General features: G+C 64.6%; 5 protein-coding genes across 5 annotated transcripts; 1 reads left to right on the forward strand and 4 right to left on the reverse strand.

The window, feature by feature from the left end:
• Window positions 1-512: 512 nt before the first annotated feature.
• On the reverse strand, window positions 513-1817 carry VAMP8 (vesicle associated membrane protein 8). The gene is made up of 3 exons (XM_054650776.2): window positions 1491-1817; window positions 1022-1201; window positions 513-718 (listed from the first exon to the last, which is right to left on the reverse strand). The coding sequence occupies exons 1-3, from the start codon at window positions 1491-1493 to the stop codon at window positions 575-577; spliced, it is 327 nt and encodes a 108-aa protein (XP_054506751.1). The 5' UTR covers window positions 1494-1817; the 3' UTR covers window positions 513-574.
• On the forward strand, window positions 1776-9000 carry GGCX (gamma-glutamyl carboxylase). Its single transcript, XM_077191802.1, has 15 exons — window positions 1776-1858; window positions 1944-2162; window positions 2663-2821; window positions 3162-3327; window positions 3671-3749; window positions 3826-3932; window positions 4559-4722; window positions 4970-5229; window positions 5446-5577; window positions 5868-6019; window positions 6344-6513; window positions 6740-6870; window positions 6975-7122; window positions 7571-7760; window positions 7840-9000. Exons 1-15 carry the CDS (start codon window positions 1843-1845, stop codon window positions 7994-7996), a joined length of 2250 nt encoding a protein of 749 aa, XP_077047917.1. The 5' UTR covers window positions 1776-1842; the 3' UTR covers window positions 7997-9000.
• MAT2A (methionine adenosyltransferase 2A) lies at window positions 8427-13361 on the reverse strand. Its single transcript, XM_054650760.2, has 9 exons — window positions 13227-13361; window positions 11750-11827; window positions 11550-11672; window positions 11359-11471; window positions 11140-11283; window positions 10840-11058; window positions 10361-10543; window positions 10143-10276; window positions 8427-9807 (listed from the first exon to the last, which is right to left on the reverse strand). The coding sequence occupies exons 1-9, from the start codon at window positions 13315-13317 to the stop codon at window positions 9705-9707; spliced, it is 1188 nt and encodes a 395-aa protein (XP_054506735.1). The 5' UTR covers window positions 13318-13361; the 3' UTR covers window positions 8427-9704.
• Window positions 13227-19247, reverse strand: LOC129131765 (histone H2A.V). The gene is made up of 6 exons (XM_054650770.2): window positions 19044-19247; window positions 16284-16361; window positions 15501-15614; window positions 15298-15427; window positions 13609-14905; window positions 13227-13513 (listed from the first exon to the last, which is right to left on the reverse strand). Exons 1-5 carry the CDS (start codon window positions 19230-19232, stop codon window positions 14844-14846), a joined length of 573 nt encoding a protein of 190 aa, XP_054506745.1. The 5' UTR covers window positions 19233-19247; the 3' UTR covers window positions 13227-13513; window positions 13609-14843.
• A 2281-nt stretch (window positions 19248-21528) lies between these two features.
• PURB (purine rich element binding protein B) lies at window positions 21529-26544 on the reverse strand. Its single transcript, XM_054650762.2, has one exon. It carries the CDS (start codon window positions 26495-26497, stop codon window positions 25493-25495), a length of 1005 nt encoding a protein of 334 aa, XP_054506737.2. The 5' UTR covers window positions 26498-26544; the 3' UTR covers window positions 21529-25492.
• Between the last annotated feature and the right edge of the window lie 429 nt (window positions 26545-26973).

Here is a 26973-nt window from a genome sequence, read left to right on the forward strand (position 1 = left end):
GTGGGGCCACACCAGGACCCCGTGTCCGGGTCCCTGGGGACCCCCGGGACCCCCCCCCGTTTCCCCGTCCCTGCCCCTCCCCTTCTCCCCCCCTCCCCAGCCTCCGAGGGTGGCAGTGCCACCACAGTGTCTGTCCTTTGTCCCTCGGTGCCTGGCACGGCACAAAACCACCCCCCCCCCCCCACACACATCCCTTCATGCCAGTGTCCCCACACGTGTCCCCCTCGTGACCCCACGTCAGTGTCCCCACATCCCTGGGGCCTGTGTCCCCACGCACATTCCTGTGTCCCTATGCCTGTCCCCTCCATGTCCCCATGCCTGTGTCCCCCACCATGTCCCCATGTGTCCCCCCATGTCCCCTCATGTCCCCATGCCCATCTCACCACCTGTGTCCTCCCCATGTCCCCCCGTGTCCCCTTATGTCCCCATGCCCATCTCACCCCATGTGTCCCCCCGTGTCCCCCCGTGTCCCCCCGTGTCCCCCACCCCATAGACACACACACAAGTCCCGCTGTCTCTCCCCCCGTCTGTATTTGGTCCCTGGGGTGGCCGTGTCCCCGTGGGGACAGTGGCTCTAGGTGGGGATGGTGCCAGTGGCCAGGAGGATGATGAGGATGAGGATGATGACGCCCACGAGGCCGAGGATGATGAGCAGCTTCACGTTCTTCCACCAGTAGCGCCGGGCCATCTTCTGCGACGTGGTGCGGAAGTGTTCCGACTGCAGGGACAGTGCTCAGGGACTGGGGACAGCCCTGGGGACAGCCCTGACACCCTGGGGACAACACAATGCCACCCCAGGGACAGCCCTGACAGCCTGGAGAACCCAAATGCCATCCAAGGGACAGCCCTTAGCCCCTGGGGACACCTCTGTCACCTGGGCACCCCAGCTGCCACCCCAGGGACATTGGATGAGGTCCTGAGGACAGCCCTGCCACTCTGGGGACAATCCTGCCCATCCTGGTGGCCCCCTGCCCACCGTGGTGACCCCCTGCCGCCCTCACGCCCCCCGTGCCCCCCTCACCGTGGCTTCCAGGTCCTGGCTCTTGCTGTGCAGCTGCTCCAGGTTCTCCCCCCGGGCCAGGATCCTCTCCAGGTTCTGGCTCATGATGGTGGTGACCCCCTGCACCTCCTGCTGCAGCGCCCGCACGCGCCCCGAGCCCCCCGCGCCGTCTGCCACGGGGGAACCCCCCGGGACCCCCGCCTGCCGAACAGGGCAGGGCTCAGGGACATCCCCGGGACCCCCGGGACCCCCGGCGGTGACACCGGGCAGGGCTCAAGGGGCACCCCCGGGACCCCACGTGTACCCAGGACCCCCCCACAAACACCCCACAGACCCCGGTGCCACCCCGGCTGCTCCGCCACGCACACCCCGGAGCCCCCGCACATCCCGGGGACCCCTGTACCCCCCTCCGGTGCCCCCCGTGCCCATTCCCCGGTGCCGCCCGGTGCCCCCCATTGTCGCCCCCGTGCCCCCGGTGCCCCGTCCCCACCATGGTCCGTCCGGCCCCTCTCGGCTCCGCTCCCGCGGCGGCCCCGGACCCGCCCCGCCCGCCCGGGGCTTCCGGGAGCGGCGGCAGCGCCGGGGGCGGGCCCGGGGCGGGCCGGGGGCGCGGCGGGGTCAGGGCGGGGTCAGGGCGGGGGTCCCGGCGGGTCCGGGCAGTTTGGAGCGGGCCCGGGGGTCTCGGTTCGGGTCCCGGTTCCGGTCCCGGGGGTCCCGGGGGTGGGGCTTAACGAGGGAAAGTGGGCGGTGCTTGACGGGGTGTGGCACTCTTGCCCCGCCCTCCTCGCAGCTGATTGGTGGCCGCGGCTGTCACGTGCAGCGGGCGGGGCGGGGTCGCGGCGATGGCGGCGGCGGCGGGTGCGGAGCGGGGCGGGGGGCGCGGGACCCCCGGGACCCCCACGACCCCCGACCGGTGACCCCTGACCTGTGACCCCCCCGGCAGGCGCGGCGCGGCGGCGGCGGCCGGAGCGGGGGGAGGCGGCGGAGCCCCCCCCGAGCCCCACCGGGACCCCCAAGGCCCCCGGTACCGGCACCGGGCCCGGGCTGGCGCGGCGGCTGCTGGGGTTCGAGCTGCGGGAGCTGACGCGCTGGCACCGCTTCGTGCGGCTGCTGCACCGGCCGCAGGACCCCGCCGCGCTCGGCGCTTTCCGCGCCGCCTTCGGTCAGCGGGGACCGGCACCGCGGGGGCTCGGGGAACCGGGGCTGGGACGGACCGGGAGGGCACGGGGGACACCGGGGGATGGGGGACCGAGGGGCTCTGAGGGGCACCGGGACAGGGGGGCCGCGCACGGGGAGACACCGGGAGGCACCGGGGGAACGGAGTGAGCATGGGCTCGAGGAGCCCGGGAGGGCCCGGGAGGGATGGGGGAGCTCCGGAGGGCTCCGCGGGGACTCGGGGGACACAGGGAGGCTGGGGGTCCGGGGGCACCGGGAATCCGGGGGGACTCGGGGGCACCGGGACCTTGGGGGGCTCGGGGGATGGGGAGAGGGGCCGGGATCCGGGGGTCCCCCATCCCCGGGGGCCGGCGGTGTCCGGCCGTGACACGTCAGCATCGGAGCAAAGGTCCGGCCATGGCCCGGGCGAGAGGAGCGGTCAGCGACCGAGTGACCACTGCCCGAGTGACCACTGACCAGTGCCCCCCGTGCCCCCCGTGCCCCCAGGGCTGCTGATGGCCCTGGACGTGCCGCAGGAGCGCGGGCTGGGCCACCTGGACCAGCGGTACCTGGACGGGCTGGAGGTTTGCCGCTTCCCCCTGCTGCCCTTCCTGGCGCCGCTGCCCCTGGACTGGATGTACCTGCTCTACACCATCATGTTCCTGGGTACGGGCACGGGGGAAACCGGGGGAACGGGGGTGGAAACGGCGGCAGGAACGGGGGTGGCACTGGGACAGGAATGGGGATGGGATGGGGACAGGATCAGGGGTGGCACTGGGACAGGAATGGGGATGGGATGGGGACAGGATCAGGGTGGTTGGTACTAGAGCAGGAATGGGGATGGCACTGGGGCAGGAACGGGGCTGAGATGTGGGCAGGAACCACGGCAAGGGCTGGCACTGGGACGGGCACTGGGGTGGGCACTGGATGGGCAGGGGAGCAGAGGGAGGCTGGGCACAGGTGGCAGGAGGGGACAGGGGACACACCGGGGGCCCTGTGCCCACAGGGGCTCTGGGCATCATGCTGGGCTGCTGCTACCGGCTGAGCTGCGTGGCGTTCCTGTGCCCCTACTGGTACCTGCTGCTGCTGGACAAAACCTCCTGGAACAACCACTCCTACCTCTACGGGCTGCTGGGCTTCCAGCTGGCACTGATGGGCGCTGACCGCTACGGGTGGGCACCGGGGGCTGTGGGGACACGGGGGATCCCAGGAACAGCAGGGGGGTGACATGGGGCTGGGGTTCCCATGGGGTGGCAGAGCGTGTGGGGTCCCTTGCGCCACCATGGTCCCAGTGGGGCGGCCCAGACTCCAAGGTCCCCGTGGCGCTGGGTGCTCAGGGGGTGGCACAGGTGCCCATGGTGCCGTGTCCCCAGGGGCCATCCCTGTGGCACTGTGCACCTGCCTGGTGGGACAGGTCCTGCTGCCAGGCCTGGCTCTCTGTCCCCAGCGTGTCCCCAGGGCTGTGGCAGTGGTGGCACGCTGGGGACAGTGACAATGTCCCCCGTGTCCCCCCAGCTCCGTGGACGGGCTGTTCCGGCCCCGCAAGCGCAACGCCCACGTGCCGCTGTGGAACTACGCCCTGCTGCGTGCCCAGGTGGGTGTCCCTGCCCTGAGAGACCCCCGGGACCCCCCCGGGACCCCCCCGGGACCCCCTGACCATGCCCCCCCAGGTGTTCATCGTGTACTTCATCGCGGGGCTCAAGAAGCTGGACGCTGACTGGGTCGGGGGCTTCTCCATGGGGACCCTCGCCCGACACTGGCTCTTTGCACCCTTCAGGTCAGGCCAGGGCAGGGCAGGGCAGGGGAGGGGGCCAGGGGTGAGGATGAGGAGGGTGAAGGGGGTCAATGAGGGTGCAGTGGAATTGAGGGGTCCAAAGGTGAGGATGGGGAGGGGGTGATGGGGAGGGGATGAGGATGAAGGTGGAGCTGGGATGGGAGATGGGATGGGATTAGGATGGGATGGGATCAATGGGATGGGACTGGGATCAATGGGATGGGATCGATGGGATGGGACTGGGATCAATGGGATAGGATTGATGGGATGGGATCGATGGGATGGGACTGGGATCAATGGGATAGGATTGATGGGATGGGATCAATGGGATGGGATTGGGATCAGTGGGATAGGATGGGATGGGATCAATTGGATATGTTTGGGAGGGTTCTGGGTTGGAGGATGAGGTTAAGGAGGTTTGATGATGATGATGATGATGATGATGATGGGGAAGGGAGAAGGGCTGCTGGGCTGGGGATGGGATGAGGAGGGCTCCAGGGGGATGGGTTTGGGTTGAGGATGAGGAGCGTGACGCACAGCAGGAGGAAGGTGAGGGCGGCGATGGGATGGGCTGGGCGGGGCAGGGTGGGCTGGGGCCGGGCCGATGCCGAGGAAGGCTCCGTGGCCAGGCTGGTGCTGTCGGAGGAGCTCACCAGCCGCCTGGTGGTGCACGGGGGCGGGCTGGTGCTCGACCTCTCCGCCGGCTTCCTGCTCTTCTTCGACGCCACGCGGCCCCTGGCCCTCGTCTTCGTCACCTACTTCCACTGCATGAACTCCCAGCTCTTCAGCATCGGTGAGGGGGGAAAAGGCACCCCCAGACCCCCCCAGTGTGCCCAGGGCACCCCCAGAGCAGCCCCAGCCTGGACATGGCACCCACGGCCACCCCCAGCCGGGCTGATCTCCCCCCTCCACAGTCCCCAAACCCCCCCAGTGCTAAACAGGGGTGCCCAGATACCCCAAATCACCCTGGCTCTTTGCAGGGACATCCCCAGTCCCAGCCAGGGGCGCCCCCAGCCCCGGTCCCTAACTGTCCTCCCCAGGCATGTTCTCCTACACCATGCTGGCCACCAACGGGCTCTTCTGCCGGCCCGAGTGGCCCCGGGGGCTCGTGGCCCGCTGCCCCCCCCGGCTGCAGGCCTGGCTGCCCAGCACGGAGCCCCCCCAGCCCAGCCCCGACTGCCACTATGGGGGCAGGAGAGCCCGGGGGGGCCTTCGGCCTCGCCAGCACCTGGCCGCAGCCTTCACCATCCTCTACGTGCTGGAGCAGCTCTTCCTGCCCTACTCGCACTTCATCACCCAGGTGGGCACGGGGAGGGACTGGGGAGGTGCTCTGGGGACACCTCCAGAGGCTGAGGAGGAGTTTGGGAGGCACAGGGGTGGACTGGGGCATTTGGGGGGCAGTTTGGGAGATGGAGGGGCATTTAGGGAATGGTGGGGGGTTTGGGGGCCCTGTCACCTCCTTGTCCCCCTGGGGTGGGGACAGCCCTGTGCTCTGTGACCCCCCATGTCCCCCCAGGGCTACAACAACTGGACCAACGGGCTCTACGGCTACTCGTGGGACATGATGGTGCACTCCCGCTTCCACCAGCACGTCAAGATCACCTACAGGGACGGGCTCACCGGGGAGGTGGGCTACCTCAAACCAGGGGTGAGTGACCCCCAGAGCTCCCAAATGCAGGCACTTCCCCCGTGGGCCTCAGTTTCCTTCATCCCTCATTTTCCCCTTTTCCTCTGTTTCTCCTCACGTTTCCCCATCACTCATGGAACAGCCCCTGAGCCTCGTTTTCTCCTATCCCTCATTTCCCCCATCCCTCATTCCCCTATGCCTCAGTTTTTCCTTGCCACTGCCCCGTGCCTCAGTTTCCCCGCGGCGCTGCCCTGTCCCTCAGTGTCCCCGTGCCCCAGTGTCCCCGTGCCTCAGTTTCCCCATTTTGGCAGGCGTTCACGCAGAGCCGGCGCTGGCGGGACCACGCTGACATGCTGAAGCAGTACTCGGCCTGCCTGAGCCGGCTGCTGCCGCGCTACAACATCAGCCAGCCCCAGATCTACTTCGATGTCTGGGTGTCCATCAACGAGCGCTTCCAGCAGAGGTGGCACACGGGGGACGGGGGGGACATGGGGGACAGGAGCCATAGGGGACAGGGCCATGGGGGACCTGTGGGTGGCTCTGGTCTGGGAGCTGTGGGTGCTGCTGCTGCTCCTTCCAGCTGACATTAGGGAGGGAGGACACAGGGTTTGGGGGAACACAGGGACACGTGGGGGTGCCACAAGGGGGTGGCCTGTCCCCACAGCTGTGGTGGACCCCATGTGCTGTTATGGTCCCCTGTGCCATGAGCACTGTCACTTCCAGCAGTGGTCTGGGGGCGCACGAGGGATTTGGGGGCACTGCAGGTTTTGAGCCCCTGTCCCCCCAGGCTCGTGGACCCCCGTGTGGACCTGGTGCGCGCCCCCTGGTCCCCGTGGACCCCCACGCCGTGGCTGCTGCCGCTGCTCGTGGATCTGTCGCCGTGGCGCCAGCGGCTGCAGGAGCTGGAGGCGCAGCTGGACGGACACACGGACACCGTGTTCATCGCCGACTTCCCCGGTGCGGCCCGGGGGGGCATGGAGGGGGCAGTGGGGGGCACGGGGCTTCAGGGGCTGGGTACCAGTCCTGAGGTTGGGGGGGTTTGGGGTACAGGGGGGTCCCTGCAGTCCGTGGGAGGGTGGAGAGGAGGACATGGGGGTACCTGAGGCTCGGAGGGATGTGGGGGCACAACGGGGGGGTCCTGGAGGTTTGGGGTACAGGGGGTACAGAGGCAGCTGCGTTCCAGGCCTGCACCTGGAGAACTTTGTGAGCGAGGACCTGGGGAACACGAGCCTGCGGGTGCTGAAGGGGCAGGTTCTGGTGGAGCTGGTGGAGCAGCAGCAGAACCACTCCCTGCACGAGGGGCAGGGGATGCAGGTGAGGCTGGGGTCCCTCTGCAGGATGAGGGGATGCAGGTGAGGCTGGGGGTTCCCCGGGTGGGTTTTGGGGTGCCCAGGGGTGCTGACATCCCGTTCCCCCAGGTGCCAGCAGGGCAGTACCACAAGGTGCACACGGTGTCCCCCGAGCCCTCGTGCTACATGTACCTGTACGTGAACACCACGGCGCTGGAGCTGGAGCAGAACCTGACGCGGCTGCAGGAGCTGCGGGAGCGCGTGCGCAACGGCACCGGTGAGACCCCCAAACACCCAGCCCTGGGCACCGGTGAGACCCCCCAAACACCCAGCCCTGGGCGCCCCTGGCACCTCACACCTGGGAACCTCAAAATCCTTGAGGCCTTGTTTCCCGGGACCCCAAAATCCCCATCACATCACACCCTGGGTAGCACTGGGGGAGCCCAAAAGCTCCGTCAGCTCAGCCCCTGGTGACTGATGGGATCATGGAAGACCCCAGTCACTGACGCTGGGGGGAGAGCAGGGACCCCAAATTCCAGTCACCTCATTCTCTGGAGAGCAATAGCATGGGAGGATGCCAGGGACAGCCAGTCCCTGTCACTGGGGTGGGGAGATCACAGTAACACCTCCAGTTCCCATCACCAGACTGAGGGGGGGATCACGGGGACCCCCAGAATCGCCAGCACCGAGCTGGGGGGATCACAGTCCCTCCCCTCTGCCCCCAGAGCAGGCCCCGCTGCCCCCCGAGCTGCGGCCGCTGCTGGGGGAGCCCCTGCCCGCGGGGGCGCCCCTGGACCCGCTGGTGTCGCTGTTCCTGCGGCGGGAGCAGCGCCAGCAGCGCAAGGAGCGCGAGGCCGGCCTGGCCCAGCGCCTGCGCCGCTTCCTCCGCAGGAAGTTCTTCCTCTTCCGCCGCAGGTCAGTCCCAGAGCCCCCGTCCCCTCGTGTCCCCCTGGCGTCCCCCGTGTCCCCCCAGTGCCCACGGCTGTCCCCGCAGTGCCCTGATGACGCTGATTGCCCTGCGGAACCTGGCGCTGGGCCGCCCGGCCCCGGAGCGCCTGGCACAGGAAGTGGCCTTCGCCACCTGGCGCGGGGAGGAAGAGGAGGCTCGGCCCGAGGGCGACGGGGGAGCCCCGAGGGGCCCAGAGCTCTGAACACCCCCAATAAATGCAGTTTTGTAAGCCAGAAATCCTCCCGTGCCTCAGTTTCCCCCCGGTGCCCCGGATTCTCCCCATATCTACCCCTCCTTCCCTGTGCGTTCCCCACTGTGCCCCCTTCCCTCCATCCCTCAGCCACATTCCCTTCCTGGTTCCTCCATCTCATCTCCCCTGAACCCCAATTCCCCCATACCTGTTTCCCCATTCCCATTATCTCCCCAAACCCCAATTTCCCCCATACCCGTTGCCCCAATGCTCATTCCTGCCTTGTACTCCGCTTCCCCCACCCGTTCCCCCACACACGCTTTGTCCCCATCTCCTCCCCCAAATCCCACTTTCCCTTGCACCCCAATTTCTCCATCCCCACTGCTTCAGTTCCCAAAATCCTTCAGCTGCCCCTGTGTTCCCCCCACACACTCAAGGTGGCTCCGTCTAACCCATCGCTTTTATTGAGATTCTTTTTCTTTTTGAGTTCATTTTTGGATTCAGTGGATCAAAACATTCGGACGAAACCTCCCGAAAATAGTAAAACCAAGGAAAAAAAAAAAAACCAAACCCTCTATCCTCAAGGGCAGGGAAAGCCCCCCATGCCCCCCCCCAAGGCACTCTGGGGGCCGGAGCCCGGGCGGGCAGTAAACAAGCCGGCTTCTCTGTACCACACCGGCCACCAGCGCCGCGCCCGGGCACCCCCGGCGGTCCAACAAACCCAATCCCGCCCCGTTTCACCCCAAAGCGCTGGGGGGCTGGGGGGAGGGCGGGGGAGGGGAAGGGGGGGCTTTCGTCGGGGATCAGGAGCTGCCGGCTGAGCGCGGGGGCTTCTCTGTACTCACGCCCCCGCCTCGGCGCACAATAAATACACCAAACCTTCAAGTATCAAGCGCCAAATGCCTCCCCTTGCCCCCCAAAATCCGGACACAGTTGGGGGGTTGGGGGGTTGTGCAGTTGGGGAGTTGCTTCAGCTTTTGGATTAAAACCCCAAAAAAAAAAAAAACAAAAAAAAACGATAAAATGTTTTCCTCTGGTACCGAACCCTCGGGGGGGGGGGGGGTTGGGGGTCGGTTTTAGCGTGCCCCCCCCCCCAAAATGTGCATTTTTGGAACAAAAAGAGGTTAAAAATGAGGGTTAAGAACCAAACCCAGCACCAGCGAGGTCCCGGGGGGTGGGGAGGTGGAATGGGAAGTGTCTTCCCCACCAGCGGGACTGGGGGAGCCAAAATGAGAATCCTCCCAGTGGAATGGGGACTGTGGGGGGACACACAGGGAGCCAGAACGGGGGGGCTGTGTGTCCCCCGCTGCAGCAGGATGGGGGTCCCCCTGATGTAGTGGAATTTGGGGAAAAAGGGGAGTGATAAAATGGAGTATCCCCCCACAGCAGGACTGCTGGGACCCAGATTGGGGGGCCCTTGCCACAGAGGGACTGTGGGGGCACGGGGAGGGTGAGAGAGGGCACTTGGGCCTTTTTCCCCATCTCACAGCTCGGAGTGAAGAGAGATTCGTTAAAAACCATCCAGAGGGAACTGGGGGGACACGAGGGGGGGCTCCAGGAGAGGCACGTGGTCCCCACACAACCAAAACGATGGTGAGAGACAATGGGGGGGCCAGGGAGCCTGGGGGGGGGCCGGGAGCTCTTTCCCCCAGAGCCCACGGGCTTCTCTGTAACCTACGCCCGCGGGAGTGGGGGGAAAAGCCCTAACAATGCTCTTTTCTCAGTATTTTAGTTTTTTGGGCACTTCCCAAGGGAAACTGTCCCTACCAAAGTGGCCATAGGCTGCGGTCCTCTGATAGAGGGGCTTCTTCAGATCCAGATCCCTGGAATACACAATTCCCGACTCAGTGAGGCTGCCCCGGGCTCCTGCCTTCGCCCCTTCCTTCCCTGCCTGGCCGGGGGTTCCGCAGCGGCGCCTCCGCCCCCTCCCCGCCCCGCGGGGCGGTTGGAGCTTCCCGGGCCGCGCCCCCGGGCAGGAGCCGGGGAAGCTCCAAGCGCTCGGCTCCGGCGGATACTTACCCCGTCCGCGCCCCGAGCGCGCCTTCTCCGTCCGGCCGAGCGGCTCCGCGCCGGGTCCAGGCGCCAGGCGGTCCCCGGGCTGCTCCGGGAGGGACCCCCTCCCGCCCCGCCCCCCGGCACAGCCCCCCGCGCCCGTTACCTGACGATGACCCCGGGGCGCAGGTCGAAGTTCTTCTTGACGATCTCGAGCAGCTCGCGCTCGCTCTTCTGCGAGGTGCCGTAGTGGAAGATGGAGATGGACAAGGGGTGCGAGACCCCGATGGCGTAGGACACCTGCGGGGGAACGGGGCTGCGGGTGAGGCCGGAGCCCAGGAGCCCCAGAGGGAGGATCGGCACCCACCCAGAGGCAGCACCCACCTGGACCAGCACCCTGCGGCACAGCCCGGCCTTCACCAGGGACTTGGCCACCCAGCGCGCGGCGTAGGCGGCCGAGCGATCCACCTTGGTGTAGTCCTTGCCCGAGAAGGCGCCGCCGCCGTGCGCGCCCCAGCCCCCGTACGTGTCCACGATGATCTTGCGGCCCGTGAGCCCCGCGTCACCCTGGTGGGGACAGACAGCAGCGTCACCACCCTGTCTGCACTGCCACCAGCGCCACCGTCACTGTGCTGCGACCTCTATGGCGTTACCGCTGCCACCATAACCACACCACCTCTGTGCCACTCTCACCACCGCTGAACCACGGTAACTGCCACCACTGTGCCACCATGGGTGTCACCATCACTGCATCAGCACTGTCACCATGCTGCCACCAGCCCTCAGCACCACAGCATCACCATGCCACCACCACCACCAGCACAGTGTCACTGCTGCCACCACCACGCTGCCCCGGGCTGCACCTGGGGCCCGCCGATGACGAAGCGGCCGCTGGGCTGCAGGTGGTAGATGGTGTCATCATCCAGGTACTTGGGTGGCACCACGGCCTTGATGACCTTCTCCTTGAGGGCGTCACGCATCTCGTCCAGGCACACGTCCTCGTCGTGCTGCACCGAGATGACGATGGTGTGCACCCGGATGGGGATCACGGCCCCGCGGTCCTGCATGTACTGCACGGTCACCTGTGGGGGACACCACGCCAGTCAGAGGCCAGGCGGGGACACAGGGCTGCCGAGGGCTCTGTGGAGCCACCAGCTCCTCACCTGCGTCTTGGAGTCGGGGCGCAGCCAGGGCAGGGCTCCGCTGCGGCGCAGCTCGGCCAGCTTGGCGTTGAGCTTGTGCGCCAGCACAATGGTCAGGGGCATGCACTCCTCGGTCTCGTCCGTGGCGTAGCCAAACATCAGCCCCTGTGGCACAGGGACAAGGGGGTCACACCCGGCCCTCAGTCACCCCCACAGGGAGCCCACGGCCCCGGGGCTCACCTGGTCACCAGCACCAATGTCCTCCTCGCTGCGGTCCAGGTGCACGCCCTGGGCAATGTCCGGGGACTGCTGCTCCAGGGCCACCAGCACGTTGCACGTCTTGTAGTCAAAGCCTGGGGGGACAAAGGGGGCTCTGGTGAGCCCGGTGCCAGCCTGCGCTGTTGCTGGGGCTGTGGCAGCCCGGGACACACCTTTGGAGGAGTCGTCGTAGCCGATGTGCCGGATGGTGTCCCGGACCACCTTCTGGTAGTCCACGTTGGCCCGGGAGGTGATCTCCCCCGCCAGCAGGATCATCCCGGTTTTGGCCACCGTCTCTGCAGGGACAAGGGTGACGTCAGCGCATTGTCACCTCCACGTCACCCACTGGCTGTCCTCTGGTGCCCTTACTCACCACAGGCCACCTTGGCATCGGGGTCCTGCTTGAGGTGGGCATCCAGGACAGCATCGCTGATCTGGTCGCAGATTTTATCTGGGGACACGGAGAGCAGGAGGCGTCACGGTGGCGTGGGACAGCCCAACAGAGCACAGCCCTTCCTTCCGGAGCCTCCAGCACGGGGATCAGAGCCCCATGACCCAGGAGCCCCCCAGGGTGCACACAGCCCTCGCCTTGTCCCCAGCCTGGAATTCCAGGCATGTCCCAGTTAAGCTCCAGTTCCAACTAAGGCTGAGCCCTGTGGCACCACTGAGGGGATCAGACCTGTGTGCCAGCTTCCCAAATCCGCAGCACGCCAGCTCCCAGCAGCTCTGCCTCCTGCCAAGGCTGCTCCAGCCATACCCCACCAGACACCAGCTCCCTCCTGCTCCCGGGGGGTTTTGTGTGGGTGGGGGCGTCCCAAGGGCCACCCGTGTTCCTGGGACTGCGGGTGTCCTTGGCAGCGACCTTCCAGCCAGGATCTGGGCGAGGACAAGGCAGCGCCCAGCTGGGTGAGGGGAGGAGGATGCCCCGGATGCTTTTTGGTGGGAAAGAGGGAGGAATGGGATCTCCCAGCCTCCTCCCTCAGGCAGCGTGGGGAGAGCCCCAGAGCAGGCACAGGTTGTGCCATCGGGTTGTGGGTGTTCGAGTCAGAAGGAGCAGAGCTGTGGGGCGCTGTGGGGCCCGAGTGGGATCCGGAGATGATGGGAACTCGGGGGCTGCTCAACGTGCTCTGGGTGCCCGACTGGCCGGAGCTGAGAGGATTTAGGGGTTCTGGGTGTGCCGAGGCGGCGGGCACTGGGCGTTGGCAGCCGCCTCCGCAGATTAACGGTCATGTGCCCCGGAACGGCGAGGACAAAGACCGGGAGAGCCCGGCAGCGGCCGGTACCGACCCTGGGGGGCTCCAACCACCGCACCGCTGCGGCGGGACGGCACATCCGGGGAGACCCACGGGACTTCATCACCGGCCGGGCGACACCGGCGGCAGCGTCGGGGGGCGCGGGGTGAGCTGAGGGCGGCACTCCGGCCCTCCGTGGGGTGTGTGTATGTGTGGGGGTCACCGGGCCTGTCTTAGCGCCGGCATCCACGCGGGAACGGAGCCCACGGGGGGGGGGGGGGGCGGGGGTCCCGCGGGGTGCGGGGGCACCGGGAGCTGCTTAGTCACGGCTGAGTCACGGCGGCACCGGTTCCCCCCCCGCTCCCCGTGTCCCGCCCCACGCGGGCCGCACGTGCGCGCCGGGCCCGCAATGCGGCGAGCGCGCGCCCGCCTCACACTGCGCGCGCGCCCGCCCGCGTCACCGCCCGCCCGCCCCCCCGGCCCACCCTCATTCCCCTCCATCCTCATCCTCACTTCCTTCATCTTCATCTTCACCATCCTCCTCCTCCTCGTCTCCCCCTCCCGCCCCCGGCCGCGCCTGCGCGATCGCCGCCCCGCCCAGCCCCGCTCGGCCCGCACCTGGGTGCCCCTCGCCCACGGATTCGGAGGTGAAGAGGAAGGTGCCCTCCTCGATGAACACCTCGTGGAAACCGTTCAGTTGCCCGTTCATGGCGGCTCGATGGGCGGCGACAGGCGGAAGGGGAGAGCGGGAGAACACAGGAGCAGCAGAACCCGAGCACACCAGCGATGGACTGAACGCGGCCCCTACCGCGCCGCCTCTAATTATAGCCTCCTCGCCCCGCCCCGCTACTGCTCCGACCAATGGCGAGCGTCATACGGACCACGGGGGCGGGGAGCCAGAACCACTGCAGTCGGGCAGGGGGAGCACGTTACGTAACGTGGAGCTTGGGATCCATCTCCGGGGCAGCCCGTAGCGCCCCACAGCCAGCCGAGCACTTACCGGAGTTAAACCGTCGGTCAGGCTGTCTCCTCTGCCCTGCACGGCGCAATGCTGCGGTCGGACACCGATGTCCCCGCCGTACTCCCCCGTGGTGTCCGCATGGTGCCTCCCGCACGGCCCGGCAGCTCGAGGCGCGCGGCGGCGCACGCATGCGCCCGGCCATGGCACGGAGCGCGCATGCGCACTGATCGGCCCGCGGGCAGCGAGGACGGCCCCGCCCCCGGCCGCCGCCATCTTGCGCAGACCGGCGTCGCCATTGTGCGACCTCGGGCCCTCTGGCACCGACCCCGGCCCGGCCCGGCCCCTGCCCCTGCCCCGGTCACAACCGGTCCTGCGGCTACCCCAGGCGCTGCAGTCCGGCGGGGCGGGCCTGAGCCCGGGCAGGCCCTGATGGTGCCCTCGGCCATCAGGGCCACTTGACGCCTGATGCAACCGGCGCCCGGTGTTGCCAGTGCAGGAGCCGGCCCGGCTGCGGCTGCCCCTGTCACCGCCTCCGGGCCCGGCTCGGAGCGCCCCCGTATGCAGCTGCTACATCCGGGGCTCGGTGGGAGCTTGGGCAGGACCCACGCGGGCAGGACAGAGGGACAGCCAGGACTGACAGACCCTGACAGTCACAGACAGACAGACGGCCCGGAGGGATGGAGATGTGGCCCCCACACAGCCAGACCTGTCTGACAAACACGCACATTCCCATTTGCTGCCGGCTCGTACCCTGGCCCGGGGACAGACGGACAGAACGACACCGTCCAGATGGGCGGGACGGACACACAAACACTCCTGTGCTGGGCCAGGACAGACACCTCCATGGCTGGACAGACGGACACAGCCGGCCATGTGCTCCTGGGAGGCGGGGCATTGGGACACGCCCCACCCACCCAACATTTGCATAGTGGGCGGTCCCTCTCAGGTACCGGGGAGGTCTCGAAGCCCCCTCCCAAACCGCCCCCCTCCCCTCCTACCACTGGAGAGAGCCTGGATTTTTGTAAAAAATGGTTTATGGGTTCCATTTTTGTATAAAACTCGGGGGCAGCCGAGCCACTCGCCCACCCCCAGCTGCTGCCCCACAGCCCGTGGTGTGTCCTACTCAGAATCTAAACCCATCCCAATGCTTCCTCTACAGTCAATCCTCTACGCTCTTCCCTTCAACTATTCCTTAAAAAAATCCCTCGTGTCCCCGAGATGTTCCTGTGCCCAGGTACAGTACGATGACGGGGGGATCTGGTGCCGCGCTCCCTCTACGCCGTTTTCTGCTGTCCCTTCTTTCCAATCAGAGACTTGTGGATGTGGGGAATGACACCTGCAGAGAGGGGGGGGGAGAAATCCTGTGAAGCCACCTGCAGAATTCCCAAGAAACTGCAAAAAACCCTCAATTCCCGATTTTGTGAATGCCAAGCAGATCCTCCTCAGTGTGAATCGAGGCAAGCAGTGACCCCAGGTGCTTACGCCAAATTCCTGTTAAATTCCCCTCCTTACCACAATCCTTGTCTCGTTTCCGCGTTCCCCTCCTTGCCCCAGTCCTTGTCTGGTTTCCCTCCTTCTCTCCTTGCCACAATCCCTGTCTGGTTTCCCACGTTCCCCTCCTGCCCCAAGCCCTGTCTGGTTTCCTACATTCCCCTCCTTGCCCCAATCCCTGTCTGGTTTCTCTCCTTGCCCCAGTGTCCCCAGGAAGGAGCAGGGAGCCAGGCCCACCTCCTCCGGCGATGGTGGCTTTGATCAGCGAGTCCAGCTCCTCATCGCCGCGGATGGCCAGCTGCAGGTGCCGGGGCGTGATCCGCTTCACTTTGAGATCCTTGGACGCGTTCCCAGCCAGCTCCAGTACCTGCAGGAGGGCAGGAGTGGTGGGAATGCCAGGGAAGGGGGGCTGCAGGGGCTGCAGAGGGAGGGGGCCCTACCTCAGCGGTCAGGTACTCGAGGATGGCTGCGCTGTACACGGCTGCCGTGGCTCCCACGCGCCCGTGGCTGGTGGTCCGAGTCTTCAGGTGCCTGTGGATGCGGCCCACTGGGAACTGGGGGACAATCAGCAACCTCGTTAACACCCACAGCCCCCGCGGTGTGCATACTGACAGCCTGCACGGCTGATCTGGGCTGCAACTCTCCAAACAGATCACTAGCCAATTTATTTATTACTGGTTAATAGCTAGTATTAACATATGTTATAGTCACACATAATATTTTTATTAAATATATTGACATATTTTTATGATATATATATTTATCTCATAAAATATAATTTACTAAAATGTATGTAACTGTATATGTGTATATAAGTTATATCTTGTATAGCATAAAAGATACAAAATGTGTATATAAGTTACATGTAAAATGTGTATATAAGTTATACCTTTTATAGCATAAAATAATTGTATTTTAATGATAATAATTATTCATTTAAAAATATAATTTTATAATAGAATATAAAGTAAAAATCTTATACTAAAGTATATATTATATAATAGTATAATATAAAATATTATAATATATAATATTATAATATGAAATATTATAATAAAATGTAATCTAATACTTCTCCCAATTAATCCTGCCATCCCCTGTGTCCCATCTGCCAGCAAACCCCCTCTGCAAGCCCCTCCTGGCCCCATGCCCCTCCCAGTGCCAAACCCCCACGTTTTCACCCCAAAGCAGCGGCGTGGGGGTGCCCAGCACCCTGAGCATACCTGCAGCCCGGCCCTCTGGGAGCGCGACACGGCCTTGGCCTTGGCCTTGCCGCTGTCCTTGCCCGCCTTGCCGCCAGCCTGGGGGAGAAAGGGGCCCGTTAATTAATCTAATCAGCCCCTGAATCCAAACAATCTCGTTAATTCTAAGCCAGAGGGACCTGCTGCAGTATAAGCTGGCAGCTCCCTGGCAACTCAGGGCCGCTCAAACCACGCGGACTCAAGGGGATAAACAAGGGAGGTTTTCAGGGTGCAGCAGCTGCTCCCTCACCCGGGGGTCTCATCCTGCTGCCACTATTCCCAGTATTTTCCAGAAAATGCCAAATGGGGGGGAAACAGCCCAAAATCCCATTGTTCAGTTCTTTTCCAGTTGTGAGCCCAGTTTGTTTTCAGATTCAATTTCTCCACACGCTGACACTGGGCAGGGCACTGCTCCTGCACATGGGAATGTGAATCCTGGGAGATTCAGGGGTAATTCCCCTCCTGCTCCAGAGTGGGAAATCACCAGGAGCCCCAGAAATGGTGGATTATTTAACGAAAACCAAGTTGGGAGGGGTGGAAATGCCAAAGGCAAGAGTTTGGGAGTTGCTGAGTAACAAGGAAGAAAGAACGGGCTCTCCCATCCGCTGCCAGGAAATCCACGGATTCCAGGGATATGGGAAGCCCCTATGACATCACTAATCACTAATGAGAGCTGTTCCTAATGAAGGTGAGAGCCCTGGGTGACGCAGGAAAGCACAGGGAGCTGCACCTTCCCGGTGGGAAAGACGTCAGCAACCCAAAATCTGCTCCAGGTAAAAAAGAAACAGATAAGAATCCCCAAAAACAAGTTTTCTAGCCCACAGAAAGACAAGAGAGCTTGTAGACACCCTGAATATTCATAATCCCTCTTTTTCCAGAATATATTGATCCCACAATCCCCATCCCCTCTAAAAAGGAGGAATTTTGGCTCATGGTGAGGGAGCTGAAAGGATTCAGACACGCCAGGAGAGCAAGTGGAGCACATTAATCCTTAAAATAAGATGCTGGTTAACCTGGGAATGTCCAAGATCTGTGTCCCATCCCAGCCAGGTGGGAGTTAACACACGGATCAGTTCAAACATTGGAAAAAAAAATTAGTCACAAGGGGGCATTAATTAATCCCGAGGTGATTAAAGCAAGCAGAGGGCGCTGGGTGAGGCCATGGGGGACCCAGCAAATCCCCTCTGTAGGAGTTACTTTCATCAGGAGAAAACATTGCTGCATCAAACTCCTGAACTCCAGGGGGGCGTTTTGGGGGTGGATTCGAGGGGTGGAAAGGGAGATTTATGGGAAAGGAAGGGGGAGGCAAGGGGGATTTGTGGATATTTCCTTGCTCCAGGAATAACAAGCAGCATTGGGAAAAGCACTGGCTGTTCCCACTGCGGGCTTTTATCGGCCAGCTGTGAACTTTCCCACTGCCCCAAGCAGGTTTTCCAGCTCGGAGCTGCTTGCCTGAGACATTTCCACAGGGGGGCTGACTACGAAGAGCAAGAAAGGTCTGGCCGTGGAAATCCTGAGGTTTGTCCCGATGGGAAGTTCCCCCAGCCCAGGTGGCTCCAGCTCCCTATGGGAGATGCGGCTTCCCGGACTCCTCCCTCCTGAGGGGGCAATCCCAAGCAATTCTCTCCCCACCCTCCACCTTGGGACAATCCTTGTGGCATCTCCATCCCTGCTCTCCACCACAGCCCCTCGCTAGGAGCACTTTCCCGTGCTAAATCTTCCCTCCCTGGCTCTGACCCGCTGGCTTCTTCACGGCAGGCAAACTTTCTTTTTTTTTTTTTCCTTTTCTTATTGCTTCAAACAGGATAAAACCCCTGTAAAGCAGCAACTTCTTATCTCGTGCCGCACATTCCCAGACATCCCCGAGCACAAGTTCTTGGCGGCAGCCGGAGTTGCATAACCCAACGGTGCTTCCATTGCCGCGGAGAGACCGGGGCCCTCACCGCCGGCTCCGGAGCCCCCCAGGGAACCCCCCGAGCCCACCTGTGGATCCTCAGAACCCCCCAAGCCCCCTGCGGACCCACAGAGCCTCTCCCGTGGATCTTCGGAGAACGACAGAATCCCCGCGGCTGCACAGAACCGCCGGAAGCCCCTGCAAACCCACAGAACCCGCCTACGGAACCAGAGAACGCTCCCCAGTGACCCTGCCGATCCACGGAACCCCGTATCCCACATTCCCCTGCCCGCCTTGGCTGACAGCTCCACACCCGGCTGCCCCCATTCCCCCTGCGGGCCCACAGGACCGGGGCAGCGGGCAGAATGAATCCCCCGTTTCTCCCCCTCGGACCGGGCCGTTTCCCCGGGAAGTGGGCTGAGATGTGTCCGCGTAACCCCGGAGGAGGCGCCGGGCGGTTGACAGAGCCAGTTCGGGCCCCTCGATCGACGTTTCGCCCACGACAGCCGCTTCCTCCCGTCCAACCGCCCCGCAACCAGCACAAACAGCGGCCGAGGAGACCCCGGCCGCCGCCGCACCGCTCTGACAGCGCGGGAGGGCACCGGCGGGGCCAGACTTGGAGGGCAGGACAAACCCCCTGCCCGGGAACCAGGCGGCAGCGGGCACGGGGCACCGGGGCAGCGCCGGGCCGGACCCAAGGTCACGGACCGGGGCCCGGCCCCCTCCCCCCGCCCGGCCTGCGCTGACAGCGGCGCCCATTGGCGGCCCCGCGGGGCCTGGCTCTGCCCGGCCGCGCAGTCCTGGCCGGCCCCCCGAGTCCCGAGCCGCACTGCTGCCCCTGCCCTCACCATGGTACCGCCGCCGCCGTCCGAACCCCAAAGCCACCGCCGCGCCCGACCCGCCTCAGGAGCCGCCAGACAATGACCCGCCCGGGCGGGGGCGGCGGGCCGCGCCGCGTCGCCACCAATCACCGCCTCCCATACTAGTTTGAACATCCCACGGTGCCCAATGGGCGAGTCGCTTCTTTTCCCGTCCATCGCTGGCTCCGCCCAGCGGCTCGTTTAACGGCTGTGTTGCCTTTGCACACGGCCCGCAGCGGGGTGAGGGAGGGGCGCGCTCGGGTCGCTGACGTCACCGCCCGGCGAATAGCAATAACGAACGCCGCGATGAGAGGCGGTGTTATGATGATCGACAGCTGACTGAGCCATTCGAAAGCGTTTGCTGTTTCCCGCCCATTCCATCGCTCCGCCCCGGGTCGTGTTTGTGTGAGGGAGACGGTGGGGGGGGGCGGACCGTGAGGGGAGCGCGGGGGTTTCGCGGCTCCGGGGGCCTCGCTCCTCCGGTGCTGCTCGGGGCTGAGAGGGGAATCCTCTCGGGGACACCCGGGCCCGCCGGTGTCTCTGGGGCAGTACACACATAGCCCGGCGCTGCCCCGTAGGATGAGTGAGGAGGGCAGCGGTCGTGAGGTAACTCGGACCCCGCCGCCCCCGGGCCGGACTGGGGGCTGGGGCGGACCCTGAGAGGCCGGAGGGTCTGTCGCTGGTGACGGCGGTGTGGCCATAAAGCTCAAAAACTCACGGCACTGCTTGGGGGGAAGAGGGCCCCTTTTCCGAGCAAACATGTCACAGCGAATAAAACCTCAGTTCCTCATGACGGGCCCCGTTAAGTGACAAATGGAACCTGACTGTGGGGCGAGCTGAGCTCGTAAATGGAACCGGGGATTCGCCAGCCAGGGTCGGTGCTAGGGCAGCGGCTCGGAGCTGCTGGCCCCCGCACAGCACAGCCCTGCCCCGGCTGGAGCCGGAGCCCGGGCCCCTCAGCCCGGCTCTCCCCGGTGTGGCCGCTGTTCCACGGCCGTGGAGTGTCCTGCCCGCCGGGCCTCAGTTTCCCTCCGTAGCGGGCGGGGTGGAGAGCCCTGCACTGTCCCCGCTCCTCGCCGCACTGCCGGGGGGCTCCGGTTCCCCCACCCTTCTCCGGCCCGGGGGCGGCGGCACCTGTTCCTGCTCCCCCCGGCTGTCCCGGTGCCAGTTTCCCTGCACTGGGCAGGGGCGAGGCGGCCCGCGCCCCTCGCTGCAGCTGCCGGGGGGCTCAAGGCGGCCCCCAGTCCCCCTCCCTGCCCCGGCTGCCCCGAGGCCGAGGCACGGGCTGGGAGGAGCAGCAGGGCGAGGAGGAGGATGACGAAGGCCCTCCCCGGGTTGCCTGCCCGGCCCCGTCAGTTCCCCCCCGGCACCGGGCAGGGGGGCACCGCGCGTCCCCCGCAGCTGCCGGGGAGGCTCAGGGTGCGCCCACCCCTCATGCCGCAGCTGCTCCCGCACCCCGGGCGTGCCGCACCTGCCCCGGGCAGCAACTGCCGCGGGCTGCGCCCCCCCGGGCTCCATCCAGGGCCCCCCGGCTGTCCCCGGGGCCCCTCCAGCTGTCCCCAGCTCCCCCCATCCCCGGAGCCAGCCGGGGGGGCCGCAGCAGCTGCGGGGTGCGGTGGGGCCGGGGATGGGGCCGGAGGAGCTGCTCCCCCGGCCGCGGGGATATGCGGGCCGCGGGCTCGGCACGGGGAGGAGCCGCGGGGCGGGCGGGGGTCGCGGCGGGCCCCGGTGGCGGTGACAGCGATGGCGGTGACGGCGGCTCATGCGCAGGCGGGTCCCCGCGTGTCCTCAGATGAGCCCGAGCCCGCAGGGAGCCGCAGCGCGGGGGGCGGGGGCTGCGGCAGCGCCGGTGGGGACACGGCACGGGCACGGCCGGGACACGGCACACGGCCCCGGGCACCGCGCCGGGATGGCACGGCCGCGGGATGGCACCCGCGCCCGACACACCGCACGCAGGCCGCTTTCACATCTGTGCACACACACCTGCCTGAGCCGCGGCACACACGCCACGCACGGGCCATGCCAAACCCTGCCAGCCTTACACCCGCACCCAGCAGGCAGCCATGTGATGGCACGCAAGCCTTACACACACTGTACACACGCATCCACGGCAGGCAGCCATGTGATGGCACAAAGCCGTATACTCACTTTACACACGCCTTACACATGGAGCCGTGTGCTGGCACGCACACCTCACACACACCCACACACACGTTATGCTGTGCACACACCAGCCTGAGCTGTGACACACCATGCCTACGCCAAACCTCCTCCCTCCCCACCGTGCTGGTACCACATACCCGCAGCTCCCCTGGGTCAGGCGATCCCCTCAGGACACCCCACGTTCCGTTTGTGCCTTCAGGCCATCCTGCATGTCCCTGCAATGCCACAGGGTGACCACCCCACCCCTCACCACCAGTTCCACCCTGCAGGGCCCCCCATGGCACCCCCAAGGAACAAGTCGGGCCCGGGCTGGTTTTCATTCACTTTTCCGCATACTTTATTTGTTACAAACATACAATTCTTTAAATATAGACTGTAAAACTCCATTTGCAAAAATCTGCTACGTCAGGAGTGCTCGGAGCAGGAGGAGTTCGTCGCGTCGGCCTCGTCTGCGCTAGTGGTAACACCCAGGACCTGCCTCCGGCCCCTGGAGCCGCCCCGCCGGCCGCAGGGAAGGGACACGGGGGCCCCGGCCCCCCCAGCCGCCTAAAGTGCAGGTTTGCTTTAGTTTTTGTTTTTCTTTCATTAAAAAAATAACAGGAATAAAACTTTCTTTTTTTTTCTCTTTTCGGCAAAGGGACGTCATGGTGAGCGCTCGGGGAGGGAGGCGGCGCTCCCGGGATCTGCTGCTCGGAGGAGGATCCAACATTCATGGGATCCAGTTCTCAGGGGATCCAACTCTCCGAGGAGGATCTGCTGCTTGGAGAAGACCCCAGCTCAAAGAGGAGGGTCTAGTGTTTGGAGGATCCAACTCTCAGAGGATCCAGCTCTTGGAGGATCCAACTTGGAGGAGGATCTGGCTCCCGGAGGAGGATCTAGCACTCAGAGAAGGATCTGGTGCTCAGAGGATCCAGCTCTTGGAGGATCCAGTTCTTGAAGGATCCAGCTCTCAAAGGAGGATCGGGCACTCAGAGGATCCGGCTTTCAGAAGATGCAATTCTTGGAGGACCCAGCTGTCAGCGAATCCAACTCTGGGAGCGCGTGGCTCTTGGAGGAGGATGCAGTGCTCTCCCCACCGATGCTGTCCCAGCCCCGTGGCTGGGCTGCCCCGTGTCTGGAGCCGCTCTCGGCCGCTGCTCTGAGGCCAGAGCCCCCGGGGTGGGATGGGGCTGCAGGCCCTGCCGTGCCGTGCTCCTCCCCGGCCGTCCCGCCCGGATCTGGCTGCTCCCGCCAACGCCCAACCCCGGCTCCGCGTGGCTTGGCCCCGGCAACGCTGGCTCTACCGGCTCCGCGAGGATGAGGAGGGCGAGGAGGGCGAGGGCCTCGCCCTGCAGGAACATCTGGGAGCATCCACGGAGCCCACGCTGGGAATACCTGCTGAGCTCCATGGTGCACCACCCTGCCTACCCCCAGTGCTCCCTCAGCTGCTCTTTTAAAATCTTTTCCAGTTTTTTTGCGATTTTTTTTTCCACATTTTGTTTTTTTTATGAGAGGCCAGTGAGGGGCTGGGTTGGTTTTGTCACCAACATGAGGAGCCATGGCGTAGCCCCCCAAACCATCCCCCACTGCCCCCAAATCGCCTGGAAACAAGGCAGGAGAATCCGAATTTTCTTATGTATTTTTTAGGGCAAAAAGAACTGAAGCTGTCTGAACTTGCCCTGGAAGCACCACCCGCTCCAGACCCAGCCATTTGGGGTAATTTCCAGTGGGTTTTGGGGCGCTGTACAAGACTTCCAATATTCTGTCTGTACAGCCATCATCGTGTTCTCCATCAGCCCCTCTGGGGCAGCAAAGCTGGAAGTACCAGGAATTCGGGATATTTCTCCCTCTATTTGTGGTTTAAAAATAAAAATTAAAAAAAGAGAAAAAACCAATTTGCCCATTTTCTACAGAATTCAACCCAAAACCCAACCGAATCTGAGCTATGTACACACAGCCATGTCTATACACACAGAGATGAAGGGGGTTCAGGGGAGATGCCGGCGTTGTCCCGCTTTCCTGGGAAACTCCCAACGCCTCCTGGGGGGCTCCAAGAGAAAAAAACCCCAAAACTGCCCCCCAAGATTCCCTCCCCCATGGCCGCTCCCCTCTCTCCAGCTGGCACCTCAAATCCCCTTTTTCCCCTATTTTAGCTCATTTTGGCTGTTTTTCTCCGCTGTCTTCCCCCGACGTGCTCTGCTCTTCCCACCCAAATGGAGCTGTGGGAGGTCGTGTCCATGGATCCAGCGCTTCTCTGGCCAGGAAAGGTTCCCTGGGCCAACGCCGGGAGCTGCTTTTTTGGGTTTATTACTGGATTTTGGTGGTTTTGCCTTTTTTTTGTTTCCTCTTCCATTTATTTCTAGCCAGCTCCCCAGAGCTCGGCCGGGCCCGCAGCGATTCCGCCGCTCTCCCAGAGTAGAAATAAGGCTAAATCACCGCAATTCAGCCAAAAGAAAGAAACCCAAAGGAATATATATATATTTTTATATATATATATATATATATATATCTCATCCTCTTCAAAAATAAAAGGAGAGGTCCCGCAGCTGGATGCCGGTGAGTCCCGCGGAGCTGGGAGCGTTTTTCCCCCCAAATCCGTCGTCGCCGTTGTGGTTTATGGATTTTTCTCCGTGGCAAAGAACACAGGACCAGGAGGATGGGTGGATACAGCAGGAATTCACCGGAAAGAGCTGCCTGAGGGTACAAAATACAGTACAGGACACATCGGCCATCAAGGAAGGACTATTGCTCCCGAGTGAGTGAGTGAGGGATCCGGGTCCTTTGCGACGGAGAAGGCTTAAAAACGGGATAAACGGAAGAAATTCGCTTTAAAAATCCCTTTAAAAAGAGCGACGGCAGCGGGAGCGGCGGGATGGGGCCGGGGGCCGGCCAGACGGACGGATGGACAGCGGCGTGGGGGTCCCCCAGGGGTCTGCGGCCGTTCCTACTTCCCAATAAATATGGAGAGAGGGAGATGCCGGATCCGTGGTAATAAATTAAGGAGGCAGCTGACTGGGCTCCCAAAAATGGATTAAAAGGAAAAAAAAAAAGAAAAGTCCTAGAAGTGGTGAAACCGTTGGAGAAGAAGAGGCAAAACTTTGGAATGAGAGCGATGGAGTTCAGAGTTATGGGAAAACGGGGTGAAAAACCGGAATTCTGTACAGGGCAGGACTGAGCCGAGGGAGTGAAAAAGAATTTAAAAAAAAAAAAAAAGACTATTTGAGAGTGGAAAAATGTGTTTAATAGGAGGTGGCTGGAGGGACCAGGCGGCGCCAGGGCCGGGCCCAGGGGGGCAAAAAAAGACAAAAGGAGGCAAAAAATAACAATAAACCTCCAAAATCCACCCCCAAGGTGCCGGGGCCGGGCGTGGCCACGGATTTGGGGCCGGAAAATCCAATTTGGGTGAAGCCAAGGGGCGGATTCCGGCGGGTCCTGGTGAAACGGGGCCGGAGGCGCCTTATTTGGAGAGAAGGGGAAGATGGTTCGCCCCGTCGAGTTTTTCCTTGTGCTTTGTGCCGGCGCCTCCCCCTTCCCGGCGGGAAACGGGGAGGGGGGGAAAAACGGTCAGAAATCGGCAAAACCGAGGAAATCTTCCCTAATTGCCAGGGAGCCGCCAGCTCGGGCGGGTTCCAGTTCGGGCGCCTGGAATTTGAATCCCGAAAAAAAACCCAAAAAACCAAAAAGAACCCCACCCCCAAAAAAAAAAAAAAAAAAGTGGAAAGAGGAGGAAAGGGAAAAAAAAAAAAAAAAAGGAAAATGAAGGGAAAAATCACAAGCCGAGGGAACGGCCGTTGGTCCAAGGTGCCTCCGCTGCCCCCCCCGCCCCCGGCGCTGCCGCCGCCGCTCGGCTCCGGGGCCCTCGCGTGCTGGTTTTGATGGGGGGGCACCGGGAGGGGAGGGGGCTGCGGGTGACCCCCTGCCCCACCCCAAAGCAGCGAGTCCTGGGGTCCGGGGGTCCCACGGTGGGAGCCGGGGAGGGGCCGGGGGGGCCGCGGCACGGTCGGGCCGGTTTCTCTCTCTCCGGTGGCGACAGGAGGGGGGGACTCGGGGGCTCGGGGACCCCCGCGCCCCACCGCTGCTGGCGGGGGGGGGCTCGGGGACCCCTTCGTCCCGTTGCTGGGAGCGGGGACCCGGGGGGTTTGGGGACCCCTTCACCCCGTCGCTGGGAGGGGGAAGGGGGGCTCAGGAACCCCTCTGCCCCGTCGCTGGGAGGGGGGATCGGGGACCCGCTCGCCCCGGGGCTCGGGGGGGGTGGTGGGGGGCCGGCGTCGGGGTCGAGGGCTGGGGGGATCGGCTCAGTCGTCGTCCACGTCGTCGCCGTCGGAGTCGTCACCGGCGCCGCTGCCGCTGCCGGGTCCCGGCGGGCCGGCGCGCCGGTCGTAGAGCTTGTCCCGCTGGCGCTCCTGGATGTCGCGCATCTCCTCGGCGTAGCGGCAGAAGGCGCCGCCGAACTTGGCCCAGGCCTTGTAGGGGACGGTGATGGCGTTGCGGTAGGACGGCTTCACCTCGCTGACCCGCAGGAACACCCCGTACTTGTTGCAGCCCACGTCGAAGAAGAAGCGCTTGGAGTCCACGGTGATGGACGTGCCCTCGGGCAGCTCCCCGTAGAGCCCCCCGCCGCCCGGGCCGCCGCCGCCGGGGCCGCCCAGCTCGTCCTCCTCGCCGCCGTAGTCGTCGATGAGCTTGGCCAGGGCATCGCGGAACTCGATGAGGCCCTGGGCGGGCAGCGCGATGGTCTGGCCGCTCTGCAGCCCGGGGGGGCCTCCCGCGAACCCCCCCGGGCCGCCGGGGCCGCGGTTCACGGTCTGGCGGATGCGCAGGAAGCGCCCGCGCTGGTTCTCCTTCAGGTCCAGGTAGTACTTGCGGTTCTCCCGCACCAGGAACTCGCTCTTGAGGGCGCGGCGGGGCCCGGCGCCGTCCTCGCCCGGCGGCCCCGCGGCCTGGGCCAGCTGCTCGGGGCTGGACGGGCCCAGCTGCGCGTAGTGCTCGATGAAGTCGCCCAGGTAGTCGCGGAACTCGGCGGCCACGGCCATGGAGAGCGTGAGGCGGCTCTTGGAGCCGCCCGCGCCCACCTCGGCGATCTTGAGGAAGCGGCCCTTGGCGTTCTGCTTCACGTCCAGGTAGAAGCGCTTGTTCTGGATGTCCAGACGCTTGGACGCCAGCTCCTGCGTCTCCTGCTCGGGGCCAGCCGCGCCGCCGCCGCCGGGCCCCGCGGCCGGGCCGGCCCCCCCCGCCCCGCCGCGGGCGGTCCCGAACCCGCCGCCGCCGCCGCGCTCGCTGCCGCTGTCCCCGTCCGCCATCTTGTCCGCCCGCCCCGCGCGCCGCCCGCTTCCGGCCCCGCTGCGACACCGCTGACGTCACCGCCGCACCGCCGCCGTCACGTGCGCCGGGGGCCCCGCCCGCCGCGTCCCCGCGCGCCCCCGGCGAAGCTCCGCCCCCCCACCAGGCCCCGCCCCGAAGCCCCCTCCCCACCAATTCCATCGCTCCGAGTCCCGCCCCCAGCTGTCAGTCACTACGGCCACGCCTCCCATTGGTCGCGGGGCCCGGGCCCCGCCCCGCAGCCCCCTCCCATCCATTGAGATCCGCGCTCTGCGGCCCGGCTGTCAGTCACGGCCACCGCTGGCTCCCATTGGCCAATAAGGCCCAGGGCCCCGCCCCTGGCTGTCAGTCTCCGGCAATGACACCTCTTATTGGTCCCTGAAGCCCCGCCCCCGGCTCCTCCCTTCATTGAGCGCAGATTCCCGCCCTTCCCTGCTGTCAGTCACAGCCTCCTGCA

Source organism: Agelaius phoeniceus, chromosome 30 (assembly GCF_051311805.1).
Source record: "Agelaius phoeniceus isolate bAgePho1 chromosome 30, bAgePho1.hap1, whole genome shotgun sequence".
In the NCBI taxonomy this organism is placed as follows: domain Eukaryota; kingdom Metazoa; phylum Chordata; class Aves; order Passeriformes; family Icteridae; genus Agelaius; species Agelaius phoeniceus.

Excerpts from the sequence above, each read along its gene's own strand:
- VAMP8 (XM_054650776.2), bottom strand. Across the intron at positions 719-1,021 it reads GCCAGGACCTGGAAGCCACG|TCGGAACACTTCCGCACCAC; the intron begins GTGAGGGGGGCA and ends CTGTCCCTGCAG.
- MAT2A (XM_054650760.2), bottom strand. The coding sequence starts at position 13,317 with ATGAACGGGCAACTGAACGGTTTCCACGAGGTGTTCATCGAGGAGGGC. Across the intron at positions 11,284-11,358 it reads ACATTGGTGCTGGTGACCAG|GGGCTGATGTTTGGCTACGC; the intron begins GTGAGCCCCGGG and ends CCTGTGCCACAG. Across the intron at positions 11,059-11,139 it reads GCCCCGACTCCAAGACGCAG|GTGACCGTGCAGTACATGCA; the intron begins GTGAGGAGCTGG and ends TGTCCCCCACAG.
- LOC129131765 (XM_054650770.2), bottom strand. The coding sequence starts at position 19,232 with ATGGACGGGAAAAGAAGCGACTCGCCCATTGGGCACCGTGGGATGTTC. Across the intron at positions 15,428-15,500 it reads TCGAGTACCTGACCGCTGAG|GTACTGGAGCTGGCTGGGAA; the intron begins GTAGGGCCCCCT and ends GCCCTCCTGCAG. Across the intron at positions 14,906-15,297 it reads AGCCACCATCGCCGGAGGAG|GTGTCATTCCCCACATCCAC; the intron begins GTGGGCCTGGCT and ends CCCTCTCTGCAG.
- GGCX (XM_077191802.1), top strand. Across the intron at positions 3,933-4,558 it reads TGGCTCTTTGCACCCTTCAG|GCTGGTGCTGTCGGAGGAGC; the intron begins GTCAGGCCAGGG and ends CTCCGTGGCCAG. Across the intron at positions 4,723-4,969 it reads CTCCCAGCTCTTCAGCATCG|GCATGTTCTCCTACACCATG; the intron begins GTGAGGGGGGAA and ends TGTCCTCCCCAG.
- PURB (XM_054650762.2), bottom strand. The coding sequence starts at position 26,497 with ATGGCGGACGGGGACAGCGGCAGCGAGCGCGGCGGCGGCGGCGGGTTC.